Consider the following 16,610-nt stretch of genomic DNA (forward strand, 5'->3'; position numbering starts at 1 on the left):
TGAACCGAATACAAAATTGTATAATTGGTACATAGCACAGTCCGGTTGTTAATGTAAACCTCTGAGAATTTTAAAGCTTGTACACCAAGATTGTTCCAAGTTCGCACTAAAGTTTGTGTTCTAAGAAACTGTCAAATCACTGATGTTGAGGGATCACAGTCACACTGCTTGTTCTTTAGTTTATTTCAGTGTTAGGTTAGGTGCAGTGGTACTCAACCCATTTGATGCAGTGATGCAGAGGAGATAGAAACATATGAGCATCTGCTGGCCAAGGAGCAAAAATGATTAACTTTGGTTAAGGTATTATTATAAGCTGCTTTTGTCGCATTTTATTTAATAAAATGTATATTTTTGTAATATTTTTCATTTTTTGAAGGCACATCTAAAATTACTTAATGGCACAAGATTTTTAATTAATACAGGCCTTGGTATCTTGCTTGATCTTTATTTATTTGCACCTTTTTTTCCATTTTATTTTGAAGGCTAAATGCTCGAACTGGATGTGTTATTTGGAATGTTTTTCCCCTGTGACAAGTATTGACTCCCATCATGACAGACACTGGGTTGAAGCTGCAGCATGAGAAATCTGTTGTGTGAAGGTTCAGTAAGATATGATCTTCACAAGTGTCTGCCACTGCAGATCAGCCAGTTTGTTGATATTCCCTCTTTTCTAAACCATGTTGACAATCCCTGGCCCGTATCTAAACTCCTCCTAGAATGGGCTTCAGTAGTATGGGAGGTTTTTGATGGATGCGCGAGGAGCGATTACCTTGCGAGGCAGCTGGATTTGCAAGATCACATGAGATTTATAAGATCATGCGAGAATTGCGAGATCAGACATCATGCGCCATTTGGCGTGTCAAGTTACGGCATGATATCACCAGCCATGTCTGCTTGCATTCCGGCTCCGACGCAGCCACCAGAGCTGATTGGGGCCACTCTAGTCAATGCTTTTGATCCCACCAAACGCACCGCAGCACATTTCAGAAGTGTCTCAGAAACGACTCTCCACTCCACTACTCTATTTTTGACAGAAGCCGCATCAAGCAAAATAAAACACCATGAGCAGACTCCCAATCGTATATCATATCACTACATCAACATGTTATAACCACTGCTACACAGGCATGGCGCAGTAGCACTATACGAGCAGCAGGACATAGATATATCCTCTTGGTGGACCAGAGCTTTAACACCGACTCTATCCATCAACAGACACTTCAGCTGGGTTTGAAATAACTCCTTGACTGCTACCATTGACTGAAAATGGCCCCATTCTCCAGTAACAGCTAATACCATGACACCGGCGTCTATCAGCCCAATGCCGCCAGCCAGGAAGGAGCATGAACAAACAGGGGAAAGAGGAGCGCTAATGGCTAAACTAATGTCAGTGTACCGATGTATGGTCTCTGGTGAACAATATTGATGAACTGTTACTGCGTATCACCACTCATAAAAGGATTATAGACTGCAAATTCATGATTTTTATGGAAACATGGCTTAACAGCAGCATCCCTGATAACACCATTGAGCTACTGGGCTGCTTCACCCTCAGGGTGGATACAACAGCTACTGACTTGTGGGGGACTGTGCAATTATGTTAACAAAGCTTGGTGCATGAACAATGCCATCAAATAACGAAAAACCCTTTTTTGTTTTTTTCCGATTTGTTTTATTGTTATTCCTTTTTGGATTGAATATCGAACAGGTCTACGGACATCAAGCCAATTTGTTTTTGCATTTGAAACCAAAATTGAAAAACTAAATCACATGATCTATTCCTTTTTAGTTTCCCAACGAAAATCCGGAAAACCAAATTCAAAAGACCGTGCAATTTTGGTTTAGAAATTAAGTTTTTTTGTCAGTTTTGTACGATAGCGGAAGCGACTACATTAGCCTACCCATGATCCTCAGCCAATTCATTTTTGCGTTTGAAACCAAAAACGGAAGTCAGAGGTTTTTCCTTTTTTCATTTTAAACCAAAAACAAAAAACTAGAACACGTGATCTAATCCTTTTTTGATTCCCAACGAAAATCCAGAACACCAAATTCAAAAGACCGTGCAATTTTGGTTTTTGCAAATTCCTTTTTTCATTTCTCATTTGGGACACACAGTAGCGCGGTGGACAGACAGGAAGCGGAAGTGAAGTGTAAAAACGTCAAAATAAAATCCAAAAGGATAGAATGGCCAATCTATTGAAAATGTAACACCCAACATTATGCAAGCACAGGACCTAATAAAATAGATAAATAGGCCTACATATGCTATGCATATGAAATATATTTTATCCAAAAAATGTGTGATATATTATTTAGTTGTGCAGTGTGAATTAATAGCCTAATTAATTACATGTGTGGAAATAGCCTGTGTCGTCCTTCCCAAACAGTCACAGAAGTGACAAGCAGAAGTGCCTACGTGTTACCAAACTGTTGTTAACCATTTCACATACAGGTGTCACCCAAGAAGCTGAAAGAAAGCTGATTTGTCCTCCTCGATATTCAGAGTTAAACTGACTCCAAAACGCTCTGGATGAGTATATTTCACAGAAAACACATTAAAGAGCTTGGCGTTGTTATGAGAACATCTACCGCTTCAGGGGTAACCGAACGCCCACAGCTCTTAAGAACCTCAGATTCATTGAGTGGAACCAGTGGTTGGCCAAAAAACAAAGATGGAGTGGTTGGACGCCTTTTTAAAGAGTGTTATTTACGGTGTAAAACACAAATGCTGTGTTTTCATTTCAAAAATTTTGTAAAAGTTACTTTTTTTCCCCTGTTAATTAATTTATGTATTGTTGTCTCAAAATATTAAAAAACATGACTTTTTAACTTGTTGAGTGGTGTGAAGACATTATTATCAGGCCTCAATAAGCAATCAAGGAATGAGACTTTGAAAATGGTCAATTAGTAACTTGATTCTTGATTATGAAGTTGTATTTGTTGGTTATTAGCAATTAGCAATTAATAGTGGCTTGCAATAAATTAAAAAAAAATTGACATTTAGGAAATTTGTTACAAAGTTGGACTGATCCGCTGAAATTATACAGAAATTGGTGACAATGTAAATGATTAAAAATGTATTTCAATTCACTGGCTTGCAGAAGTTAGAAGTATTTTATAAATTAAGCCGCAACAACTCACTTCAATTTAGTAGCCTGCTCAGCAGAAATTAGACAAAACCAGGGGTGTCGCTATTTTAGGGGGGCTTTAGCAACTAAACAACTATATAAAATAATTCAGTGTTCAGTTTGTTTCATGCTCACAGTGTCTTGGACAGCGATGGCTTTCTTCAGAGCTAACGGTGCAGCAGAGAGGCTGCTCTCCACTGCTGGAGACACAACATAATTAACAACACAGCAGAGCACTCCACCTCCCCCCATTGCGTTATTCTCATACAAGCAGGAGACTATTAGATGCTTTTAAATTAATTAATCCATTAATTAATGCAGTTAACTTTTTCAAATTAATTTAATTTAATTTAATTTATTTTAAATCTTGCATTGTTTACATCCGTGTTTATAGCTTGCACCCTTCTTCTCTGCCTTTATTAGCATATTGCTGCATTTCTGGCATTACTGCCACCTATAGATCAGTAGAAACAAACAGGGACACACTCATAAAAAAAAAAAAACTCATCTATGGCACTACTAGAGATCAGAAACTACATAGGGTTTCTTTAAAGCCTGGACAAATGAACCCAAAAGCAAAACTATTTGCATGGCTTGATACTAGAGATTGCATTACTACTACTAAAGCTCAAATTATACTTGCCGTGTCCACGAGGATCCGCTAGAGTCCGCATGACATAAATTTCGTCAACAGAGGGTGTGTGCGTAGGCTCTGTGCGGACATCCGCGTACCTGCAATTTGTTGTGTCCGCGCGGACCTGTCTGCACGAAGCCGTCCGCTACAAGGGCACCAGCTGCGCGTGTGCTTGTAAAGAAACATGGAGGCTGAATTTGAAGAGAGGCTGTGTGAGGAGGTCCGTCGCTACCCACACCTGTACAATTCGTCTTTTAAACAGCACAAAGACAGCCAAATGTGCAATACTTCGTGGAGGGAAATTGCCCAGAGTTTGGGGAAAGAAGAAGCCATGTGTCGGCAGAAGTGGAAGTATTTAAAGATCCAGTTTGTGAAGGCGAAGAAGAAGCTCAAAGGACGAAGCGGTGCAGCAGGCGGGAGTGTTTCTGTTCCCCCCATTGTTTCCCTCTTGAACTGGCTGTCGATCTTCGTGAAACACCGGGACACGGACTCCAACTTTCCAATAGAGGTAATGTGAATCAAATTTGAAGTTATGCCTTTTCTGGTTGCTTGGTTAGTTTCATAAACCTTACGTCTACGTTTGTATCTGTAACCACTGTTTGGTTAACTTGTGCTTTTAGTGCTTGTTATTTTTGCCGCACAACTTGTTAAAGTGAGCAAGCCTGTGTCTGAATGCACAGACTAGCGAAATGGAGTTGCTAGTGTGACCCACAAGTTAAGCCTAGATACAAACTACAATGCACATGTACATTACAGCCAGTAATACAGATAGTACATGTTACTGTCCTGAATTACTTCAGCCGCTTCAGCCGGAAAAAATGAACATTTGTAATAGTATGTGGAAGCTATTAACATAGCTGACAAACTCTTATTAATGTATTGCAGGCAGATGAAGGTGGTGACACCGTGACGCTACTCCTGGAATCTATTGATGCTGGTGGTGATGCACAAGAGTATTCATCCACTTCCCCAAGGACCTCAACTCCATCACCACCAACAGTGACTCTGCCACCAGTGACTCCAACACCACCACCACCACCACCAACATCGCCTTCATCCCTCAGCTCATCCTCCTCAGCTGCCACGAGTGTCCTCTTTTCCCCCGCCATGTCCCGGAAAAGAAAAGCGCCGTCCACGCCTGTTGAGGATGCTATCCTGCAACGTCTCCAGGAAATTCGCCATGCCAGAGACAATCAGAGGGAGGAACACCACTTTGTCATGATGGTGGCTGACATGTTGGCGAAACTTCCAACACGTGAGCGCATGGAGGCTCTATTTGAGATCCACCAGCTGCTTTATTGGAAGCAGAGGGAAGTGCTGGAAAAGGACTTAAGCCAGTGATCAGGCAGTTATTTGCTCTAAACGTTGCTATTTGTTGTTGTTCTGTAAATAAAAGAGTTACTTTACATTACATCTTTTTCTTGCATCTTCCTCTCAGAGGTCTTCAATGAAAAACTATGGCAAGCCATTTAAACATAATTGAACTATGGATTGGTGACATCTGTGCCTGGCAGGTTGGCCAGTTGTGGCAGCTCCAGAGACCCGTCAAGTATTTTGGATCCAAAAATACTCTCCTTGAAGATGCCTCCATCGCTTTCATGTCCATAGGCCCCCACGTTCCCCATCGTGAACCGATAATGGACATCACATGCAGTCATCAAAACAAGCCAGTGACTTCCCTTATAATTAAAGTAGTCACTACCTGCATTTGGGGGGGCTCTGATGGTAACATGCTTCCCGGCACCAAGACACAGTGAGAAGTTCCAGATTCTCCAAAAATCCTTTGCAATTTCCCTCCACTGTGTCTGGGACGGGAAGGGGACGAATTTCGGCTGCAGAGTGTCCCAAATGGCCTTTCACACCTCTGGAATGATCTTCGACACAGTGCAGCTGCCCAGTCTGTAACTTGCAGCTACACTTGTCTGTGAGCAACCAGTGGCTAAATACCAAAAGGTCACTGCTAACCTTCCGGCCACATTGATCAGAGCATGGTGCGTTCTTTGGTATTGGACACGTTCTCCGATGCAGCAGGCCAGAAAATCGAATTTGGTGGCAGACATCTGAAAGTACTGATGGTGCTTCTCCTCATCTATTGCACGCATTTCCTGTACCAACATGCTGAACTCTCCGTCTTTGGCCCTGTTGTGGTTGAGCGGCCGCACACTCCACTTTCTTTGTTTCCTTGTTTTTCTTTTTTTGTGTGATTTTGCCAAGTACAACAGACAAAGCAGCTCTTCTTCTTCGTCTACATATGTCACCATCTTGGTTTGATTTGATTCGTAGTGCACATGTGCGCAATACGTCAGACGCTGCGGTATATGTCACACGCTGATCTACTGCACATGTGTGGAACGCATCCTCAACGCAGATACCAGAAGGTAGTATAAACACATCAACTATCCGGCCGCGGTGTCCGCAGCTGTCTGTGTGCGCATCCACTCGGGAGTATAAATGAAGCATTACACTACTAGAGAGATAGGCAAGAGAAGCTGTGTTAAAAGGTACAGTATGGCTGATAGACCAACAATCCACACAGAGAATTTTACACATGTCAAAGTAGGAGCCTTCATGTTATAGTTCACATGGTCGGCCTGGGCAACCTACAATGATGAAAATCTTGTATGTACAAATTTAAAATCCAATAAAGGGAGATTAAACAGAGCACAGCCACTGCATTAGCATTAGCCTGGCGAGCTAGCAGTCAGGAAAGGATGAAATAAAGCAAAAACTTGCAAAAGGGGAGCTTCTTAAAATCCCAATGATTCTGAGAAGGCTGTCGCATTGTGGGGACATCATGACCTTATTGTGACAACATAAAATTAATTATTTAATCACTACCATTAAAATTGACTACTGAGGTGGCAAGCTTCACAAGATAGTTAACACACAAAATGACCACTTTGCAAGACATATTGTGTAAAAAATCTGTGCAAACAGAAAATGTACGAGAGTACAATTTTATCAGATTCTTTTTTTGATTGGTAATGGCTATATGAAAGTCAATCCATTCTGATCATTTTGTTTATAGTAACCCAATGCACTCCAGGTACACTAGCTGTCAAAAACACCCTGCTGCACTCTCACAACTTGTGTTGAGAGCGAGTGAACCATGGAGCAGCACAAACAAACAGCCAGCAGTTTGAATTAATGATATCCACACTGACAGAGCAGAGCCGCTCTGGGTTAAATAAAGTCACTTTGTGTCTCTTTTACTGGCATTTCTCAGCTGGACTGAATGTTTAAAATGCTGCCGTTTGCTGAAAAATGAGATGAAGAGAGGCTGTTTAAACTCTGACTGAAGTTACCTGACACAACACATTCACACCGACATTCCTCTCTCCAAAGTGTATTATACAAAACACTATAGGGCATTATACAAACATATAAACATAATGTAATGCACTGGGAGGGGATATTATACTTTTAATATACTGTTAGTATATTTTGCCAATAATACATCTATACTTTCATTTCAGTAAAATATTAAATTACTTTTAATGTGCTCTACATTGTACATTGTAGCATTACTTTCACTAAAGGATCTGAGTTATTCTTTAAAGGGGACATATTCTGCACATTTCCAGGTCCATATTTTTAATTTGGGGCTGTTCTGGAATATCTTTGCAAGATTCACAATTCAAAAAACTTATTTATTTATCTTACACCAGCCCTTTATGCAGACCCTCAGAGTGCAGAACTTGTGTCTCCCCCTTCTGGCAGTGATATTAATTACAAAAACACTGTCAACATGTGCTTATGTCATAGACTACTCTGTCGCTACTATTGTGGCTGTAAAATGGATACATTGTTTTGAGCGCCACACAACCCCTGCAAAATGATTGTCAAAGTGAGATATAATTGTAGTCCTACTTGATCTTATATTTTGCATGTCTTATTTTTATTTTATGCATCTGTTTTTAGATATTGTGTTTTAACTTGGACTGAGTGCATTGAACTTTAATTGATCAAGTGATGGACTAAGTGAGAACACCGGTGACTGATTGGATGACACCCCCCCCCCTTCACTCAGGATTGGCGGACTGGACTGAGTTCCTTCATTTTTTTGGCTGAGTGTGTGAGGTGAAGGCAGGTGGAGAAGGAAGGAAAGGCAGGAGAGACTTGGAGATATGGGGAAGCAACGGATGTGAGAGGGTTCGCTCCACAGAAAATTGGTTGCAGTCGGTCGTGGGAACCTGAGGACGGAGACTACTTGTTGAAGCAGCGTGGATACACCGGAGGAAAGGTGCAGCTGGGACGAGGAAGCAGACAGACCACAGCGGGACTAGCCAGGCGTCGATGATGGAGACTTGGTTCAACGCGCACTATTACGATAAGTAAAGGAATGTGTAACAGGCTACTCTGAGGGCGTGTGTGTGCTAGTGGTAGTCATAGGTCACTTGATTGAGGATATTTATTTTCCTCCTCCTACAGCAGCTCCGTATACAAGGTCCCGGAAGAAGTGACATGACTGGAGCAGAGGAGCCGACAGCTGCAGGACTTCCTTTCCCCCTTCCTTTCACAGAGAACTTGAGTTCTTCCCCTATCCATTTATTGGCCCACACCATTGGAACAGACATTTTAAGGATTTTTTTTTTTTATTTATTTTATTCCATTTTAAAGATTCTTGGTTATCACAAGCCTCTTTTTAAAATAACTCATTATTCGCACTGTTTTAACAAGTTAACGTAAATAAAATTCCTGCATTGTCACTGTGCGTGCGTTTTTTTAACAGTGGAAATTCAAGCTGGTATTTTTAAAAGAACCTCACACTTGTGTGACATGATTAGTTTCAGAATTTGATCCATTTGGTCCGATAACATTTGGAAAGTCTAGAAAAGCCACATGATTAAATTATTTTATCCCCATTCAAGTGAGTAGAGAGCTAACATTAGAACCTTCGTACCGGTAGGACTAACTGCAAGGCTGTTGTAAAACATTCCATTAGTTTTAGCTAAGTGGACCTAATGAACTGGAAACTATCAGCAGAGACACAACATTAAAGGACTTGCATCAGGATCAGGGGGTGTGCAATCCTATGGGTGACACTACTGTATTTCTCCAAAACAGACAAAAACCTCCTTTGACTCACAAGTTCCATTAGTCAACAACAACAACAACAACAAAAAACTGGTGTCTGTACAGCATTATTGATGTTATACCATTCCAAGTGACATGTCATCACTGTATCATTTGTACTGCAATATTTCACAGTGTAAGTGGAAGCTTGTGAATTTAAACAGGGATCAGTGTCTAAAGAACACTAAAATAATCATCAGAAAAGTTTTGTTTCCAAAAAGAGTCTCCAGTGTGCTCGTTAAAACACAGCAAGACACAGAATTGACTATAGCACTCCAGTACTATCCTATAAGTGCTCCATGTGTGCATGACGCTAAACCGTGAACACTCCATGAACCATGAGAGCCACTGCACACAGTAACGCTGTCGGCTAAGTTATTAGACCAGCAATGTGTGCAGCAGTTTGCACTAAAGCAAAGGATGTGAACACAACATCTAATGCTTATTCTATCTGTAATCAACTTTCTTACATCCCTTGAAAGAAAAAAAAAGGAAGGAAAATCAATGGCTCAGCCAATTTTATTGTCGGCGTGATGCAATAAATACACTTACCTTCAACCTCACCGGCTTCCCACGGCCTTGCAGATGGATAATTATAGAGAGGATGGAGGAACGGATGGAGAGAAGCAGTGCTTGGGCTGGGGGGCAGGGGGAATAGAAAATAACAAGACACGTTTAATTACTGTAGGGTACAGAGGACTAATAAGACTTCTCTGTCACATTGTGATCAAACATATGGGGGTCGTGAGCCGGGATGTTACGCTGACTGATTAAGGATGAGGCCCATGTGACAGCAGCTCTGGCAGGAAGCCACTTCACTATTGACAAAGAGAGCAGAAACGCCCCCAGACAGATCCCAACAGCTATGTTACCCTACCTGTAGTTCTGCTAATGAGTTGAATCAACCACAAACACATGAAGGAAATTTAAGCATTATGTTCCATTAAAGCTATAATTGGCAAGGGTTAGGCATAAGCATCATTATGTATGATGACTTTATAACAAAACTTGACTTTAAAAAGATATCTGTCCAAATTAAACTCCAGCATTAGATGTGGATTTTTCTGTTAAGTGTACAGTATATTATGTATTGTTAGGATCTGGCTTTTAGTTCCAGATATCAACAACTCCTGCAAGTCACCATTCCTTCTAAACTCACTCACTGCTGTTAGGTCACTTAAAAATGAAAAAAACAAAACAAAACTGCAGTGCTTGAGATTCATATGCCTGAATTCCCCATTAATACACAAATGGTACTGCAGATGAGATATTTACTCCCACCCGCCTCACCATTTCTTTAATTCACATTACATCGTGATGTATTTTTATTAATAATAATATTAAACTCTATTTATATAGCACTTTTTCAAAAACAAGTTTACAAAGTGCTTCACAGACATCAAAACAAAATACACAATGCAATTACTTATTGAAAAGCTACAAGGCAATAAGAAATGGAAACAAAGATAACAGACCCTGAAAAATTCTTAAGAATAAATAAATGAGCAAAAGCATTAAAAAAAAAGATTAAATCCAATTAAATAAAAACAAGTTTTTAAAGAGTTTTAAAAGAGGTAGCTTGTCTGATTTCAAGAGGAAGGTTATTCCGCAATTGAGGAGCCCTAATAACAAATGCCCTTCTACCCTCTGTCTCAGGCCTTGCCCTGGGGACTGAAAGCAACAGCTGGTCCACAGATCCAAGAGAATGAACTGGGGTCTAAGGGATGAGAAGGTCTGTAAGGTAAGATGGGGGCAAGGCTGTTCAGAGATTTAAAAACAAGCAGTAAAATTTGAAAAATCAATTCTAAAAACCACAGGTAACCAGTGCAATGAGGCGAGAAATGTGATCATATTCTCTAGTCCTCGTATGAACCCTAGCTGCAGTGTTCTGTACAAGTTGTAGGCAGATGATTGATTTTAGGGGCAGGCCGGCAGATAAGGAGTTGCAGTAATCTAAATGGCTAGAGACAAAAGCTTGAATGAGTATTTGAGCATCACTGAATGAGAGGAAAGATTTTATCTTTGCAATGTTCCTGATTTCAGTGATAGCTGATTTGGTGATTTTGGTGAAATGTTTTGAAAAATTCAGGTCTGAATCAAAGATTACACCCAGATTTCTGGCCTCGTGGGTACACTGCAAACCCTGGGAAACTAAGGTCTTGCTTACAGAGTCCCAGAGTCCCGCAGAAGATTTGGCATATTTTTCATGAGCACAACCCACATACTCAGCTCTCCTGCTCATCCCACAAATGCATGTTCCTTACAAATGTGGTACCATTTAAAAGGGAAATAAACAGGCTCTCCAATGGTATAAGATTTATTGCCAAGAAGCATTGTTACAACAAAGAAATAATCTACCAAACACAAATTTCCTTACTTTTTGTGCTATGTTTAGTTTAAGAACCACCACATACAAACCCAAACACCTTGAAATCTTGACTTGTTTGTGTTTTAAAGTTGTTCTGGTTGATACAGGCTGTGGATCTGTGTCCCCTCCATCCAAAGTTCTGTTCAACTTGTTTGATAACAGGATAAACTAATATACAATGCATTATTTTGTTGCAGATTTTCGTGTGAAGAAACTTCATGTCTGGAGATTTAAATAATAAAGTTATGCTGCTGTGCCTGGTGCATAAATGCGCACAGCATCTCTCTTAATGTGGGGTGATCCCTGCAAGTATTTAATAAAGCAGAAATGATTAATGCGTTTCCCCAATAAGACAGAAGCTGTGCACATTTACATGTGAGGCACAGCAGTGTAACTTCATTGATTATCTATCTATCTATCTATAGCGAGCATAGTCAATGACAGTTGGGGCAGATAATAAAGATATAACAATAAAAGTGAAAAAAAAGTTGTTTTCTGGTTTTGATTTAATTTCTATTCCAATTGCCGATTTGAAGACGAAAATGGGAAAAGCACATGAATTTCTGTTTTTTTTTTCAATTCAAATGAAAAACATGTAACGCTTTGTACATTTTTTTATTCTGTTATCAAACAAGCTGAACACAGCTTTGGACGGAGGGGACACAGACCGCTGTGGATGTGTAATGTGGGTTTAATCATTTGAGTTTGTGAATGATGCGTCGCTTGCTGCTGCAAGGAATTGTGGAACGGAATTATCTCCTCTTCTTTTGTAAAGGATGGTCAAGTGTACCCTATGCTAAAGGAGATTAGAAAGGAAGCATTGGAGCACCTTTCCTTAGCATCTAGAGAATTCGACCAGCTCTTATCATGGCTGCCACTTAGATACATCCGGGTCATTTCACTCAGTTAGGAACCTTCCTAAGCAAAAAAGACTATTCGACTGCAGCCCCTGTCTGCCCTTGTGTTGTGTCATCTGTTCCTTATCTGATTACTTTAGTTCCTGTTTTATTTTGAAATGTTTTCTCCTTGTGGTGTAACCTTTACTTCCTGTGTTTTCCCGCCTTTGTGGATTGCCTCATGTGTTTCACCTGTGTCTTGTTTCACTCAGCTGTGTTCAGTTTGTAATCAGACACTGGGTGCATCCCAAGTCTCTTAAATTGCATCCATGTTTCCCTCACTTGGGTCTTTTCCTTGCGTCTTAGTCCCTTCCACCGTGGATGCAAGGAGAGAGGCAAGGAAACCAAGCGAGGAGAGAGGAAACGAGGAAATTTGTTTTAAGAGACATGAGACGTCCTCTCCTCTGAAGCGTCACGTGAAGCGACGTCCATTTCTGATGACGGCGGCAGCTGATCACAGCTGGATGAGCTGTCAGTCAGCTTTAACAGCTGTAGAAACTTCTGATGGAGTTTGTGTCTGTACACATGTGCACTGTGCTAATACTAATAAAGGTTCACAGCTAGAGCAGCTGTTTCCTCTCTGCAGCCTGTTACCTGTTTAACAAACACCTAAATAAAAACCTGCATTCTGCATTTATACTGTGTCCTACTCAGAGGCACAGAAACCATTTCTTCTCGCAGAATGTGTTTATACTGTTTATTGATTATTTGCATCTGTATTTTTTGATAACCCTGATAGTGAATTCATCATTCAATAACCCAGAATATGATCACGGTGTCTTCTGAACACTGGAAAATATGTATTTGGCTGAATGGAAATGATTTAACTCATATCAAAACCGACGCTCAGGAATTTTCAAAATGTGTTTAACTGTTATTATGGATAAAATTAAAGTTAGGAAGAGTCTGTCTGTCAGCAAGAAACAGTCTAATGGAGGAAATAACATCATGAAAAGAAAAATCTTTCTAATAAATGAGGAAAGTTGTTTATGGTTCTTTTGTTGATCAGACCGACAATTAACAGATTTTTAACTATGATGAATCAGAAAATAAATGAAACATAAAACTTGGAAATGATACACTTAAATTTCATCTGTAATCTGTCTCCAATTTGGTATGAAACTGCAGTGATGTATCTGATCAGTCAGATCAGCTGCAGCGTCCATTCAATAACTGATATCCAATAAGGAGGCGTGTCGGCCGGTAAAAGACTTCTGTGAAGGCTGCTCTCGTGTTTCCTCGCTCCTCAGAGATCCCTCCTCGCTCCTCACTCCTCAGAGCAAAATAAGAGACTTGGGACGCCTGTCAAAATGACACATCAGGAACAACTTCCAGTTCAGGCGAAGAGACATAAAATAAGAGACTTGAGACGTGCCCCCTGTGTATTTGTTGTCCAGTTTTCAGTTCAGTTTTTGTCGAGTCGTCTGCGTTTCTAGTCAGTGTTCCTGTGTCTCAGTGTCTCCTGTTTCTTTTGAGAAATTCAATAAATAATTTCTGCATCTGCTCATGCCTGCCCGCCATCATCTGTGTTTGGGTCCACCTGCTCCACTCACTTCATGACAATGTAATTGGCTATTGCTGCAAAATGTTGACCAGAAATAGTATCAAAAATTGAATTTCATCATAATGACACCTTTTAGGATTATAACAAGAAATAAATTAGAACACTTCTTTTAATAGTGTTTCCAATAGAAATCTGAATTTAAATGAGGTGGTGGATACAGTTTAAATACATTTTTTAAAAAAAGTTTCTCATGATTTGAGGAAATAATCAAATCACAAAGTCCATTTAGTAGTTCCAGATCGACTAAATAGACCATGTGGTGAGTTTGTTTTCTCAACTGCAGTGTCAAGAATGAACTTTGAACCTCATTCTCAGGATTGTTTGTACCATTTAAAACCATGTTACTCATCCTTCACAAACTACATATCACAAGGTATGCAGGATAACATTTTATACAATAGATCTTGAATTTCCAGATCACATTTTGTGTTAGAACACTTTATGTTGTTTAGTTTATTAAAAAGATTCCCGAGACTTGTAAGCTTGTAAAAATTTGCTTTAGCAGTCAAAGTCAGCTCACTATCTTTGAGTGAGAGAGAACACAGATGGGATGCCACATTTGATGAAGAAGACTGTGGGATATGGTCAGAAGAGTTATGAAGTCTTTTTTTATTAAAGCATGAAGCGATAAATCCTCTCTGCCCAGTTTGTTTGCCTGTACACCAGCTCTTCCTCTTCTGTTGTATTTCTGACAGTAGCTACTCAAAGTGCTGCAAAGTGTTTCCCCCAGTTGTTGATATTTCAAACAAAACAAGAGGACAGAAACTTAAGAATTATAAATCTAAGAGGGAAATCAAGTTTAAGAGTTTAAAGACCTCTTATTGAATACAAGCACCAATTTTAGCCTCTTTCCCCTGGCTCTGTGTGGTGCTGTTAGAGGGTGATGCTGGACTGGATTGGGACAGGAAAAGCCCATTTATCATGACATCAGCTGCCCAGCAGGCAGGGAGACGAGCTGGCAGTGCTGCTGATGGACTGGCAAAGGCCTCGTATTACCACAGCCCCCGGTCTCCCCATAGCCTCCTTGATGTGCCCCTTGCCTGCCATCAGCCTCTGCATTCCCTTTCCATTTCTCTCCTTTTCCAGGCAGAGACTCCCAGGGGTGACAGAGAGGCACTGGGTGGCTGATAGTGAGAGTAATTAAAAGGGTTGATTAGAGTGACGGAAGGAGGACACCCAGGGAGAAAACAAGAATCTCTCTCAAGACAGAGAGAGGGGGAAAAAGAAGAGAGTGAGGTAGAAATTACAGTGTTGGAGCAGATATCACATCAGATCAGTCTTCAAGTTAACAGAGGAAGATTTTTTTTTTTTTTTTTTTTGTCCTCAGTCACTTGAATTGGGGCAGAATCTCAGGGGAGACACATCACACAAGTCCCAGAAACACTGTACAGAGCCAATTGATGTGCTCTACTGAGAGCTTTTCAAGGTAAAGCTAAGAACAAGACTGTTAGGCCTATTTCCTTCTTTCATACCACAGAAATAACTAATACATCTATATTTTTATATTATTCCATGATTCATACTCAAACTATGAAAAGTCAAAGATATATGCAATCAATGTCAACAATCATGAAACAGATATTTATCCGTTTTTTATCCACTTTTCCAGGCTGAAAAGGGCAGAGAGTGACCCAAAACAGTAAGGTTGCAGCCGGACAAAGGCTCCGCAAAGCCAAGGGCAGCTGTAGAGTTGCTGATAATTCTCTTCATCACTACAAGCCAAGTACAACACATTGCACACTGTCATTTGATACATTGTTACTATAAAAAATATCGATTATAGAGCCACTTTAACATACTGTTCTGCAAGTCATTGCAGATTTTTTCTGTATTAAACCAAGACCATGATCTTTCCCCAACTTTATCCAAGTGCTGCCAGTGTATAAGCATAACCATAAAAAGTTTAATATTGCTGTAGTTTCTACCAGCAGATATTGTACTGTAGGATCAGATATTTTGATGAGGAAAAAAAGAATTACATCGTCGCTGAACATTTCACTCATATGTTCAGTATCAACATTTTTTCAAATTGTCAAATGCGTTCATTAACAACATTTTCTCATTATGTCGAGAGAAAACATAATTCAGCCAGCATTACATTTCCAGCAATGCGTTTCACTCATATGTAACCATGAAACAACACATATTTTTGCACTTCAAGTCTATTTTCTTCTGTTTAAGGTGTGTAACCACAGTCATTGTGTGTTGGGCTCTGAGCATGTCAGTGACCTACATTCAATACCGTGCCTGAACACATCCTGTGTGGACATAGGCAGAGGTCTGAAGCTGCCGCCGCTGTTCTGCTAACGTGCTGCCTTTACTATGCAGCCTGTGTAGACAGTATGTTAGATGCGCACCATATCCTGAATATGGCGTTTACATGGAATGAATATGAACAAAATTAGCATAAGACACTAGAGTGCATGAAAGCATACTCATAGACTGCTTTATGTTTTAAGTAAGTCATTTAAGAGTGTTATAGTTTTGTTCAAATGTCAGAGGACCATGAACACAGACATTAAAGCATGTCCGAATAAATCTGATCCCGTATTAAAATCAGTAAGCATTTGCTCTTATTTCAGCAGCATGAATCTAGTTTGAGGACAGCAAACTCATACAGGATTAAGGCTGAAATAACCTCAATTAAATGAAGTCCAATACACACAACCTCCTGGACACAGCAGCACTCAAGTAACATCTTCAACTCACAACATCACTTTCAATTAATAGCACATTCTATCCAGACTTCACATACTTACAGTATGTGGGTGCTTGGCATCAACAGTAAATAACAACTACAGTGGAAGTAATTCATTATTTATTTGGTATTTATTTATGGACCTAATGTGATAAATCAGGATGAAAGCATCTTGATTTTTTTTCTTTGGCTTGGAAAAAATAAATTAAATTAGGAGAGCTGCCAGTTGATGCTCAGTAGAGTTAT

At 40.0% G+C, this 16,610-nt stretch overlaps 1 protein-coding gene across 1 annotated transcript; it reads left to right on the top strand.

The window, feature by feature from the left end:
• Positions 1–3,833: 3,833 nt before the first annotated feature.
• On the top strand, positions 3,834–8,093 carry LOC121894316. The gene is made up of 2 exons (XM_042406840.1): positions 3,834–4,270; positions 4,648–8,093. The coding sequence occupies exons 1-2, from the start codon at positions 3,947–3,949 to the stop codon at positions 5,101–5,103; spliced, it is 780 nt and encodes a 259-aa protein (XP_042262774.1). The 5' UTR covers positions 3,834–3,946; the 3' UTR covers positions 5,104–8,093.
• Positions 8,094–16,610: the final 8,517 nt, after the last annotated feature.

The sequence above is a fragment of the Thunnus maccoyii genome, chromosome 3, assembly GCF_910596095.1.
Source record: "Thunnus maccoyii chromosome 3, fThuMac1.1, whole genome shotgun sequence".
Lineage (NCBI taxonomy): Eukaryota > Metazoa > Chordata > Actinopteri > Scombriformes > Scombridae > Thunnus > Thunnus maccoyii.

Coding starts and splice junctions, on each gene's coding strand:
- LOC121894316 (XM_042406840.1), top strand. CDS start 3,947: ATGGAGGCTGAATTTGAAGAGAGGCTGTGTGAGGAGGTCCGTCGCTAC. Junction 4,271..4,647: donor ACTCCAACTTTCCAATAGAG/GTAATGTGAATC, acceptor AATGTATTGCAG/GCAGATGAAGGTGGTGACAC.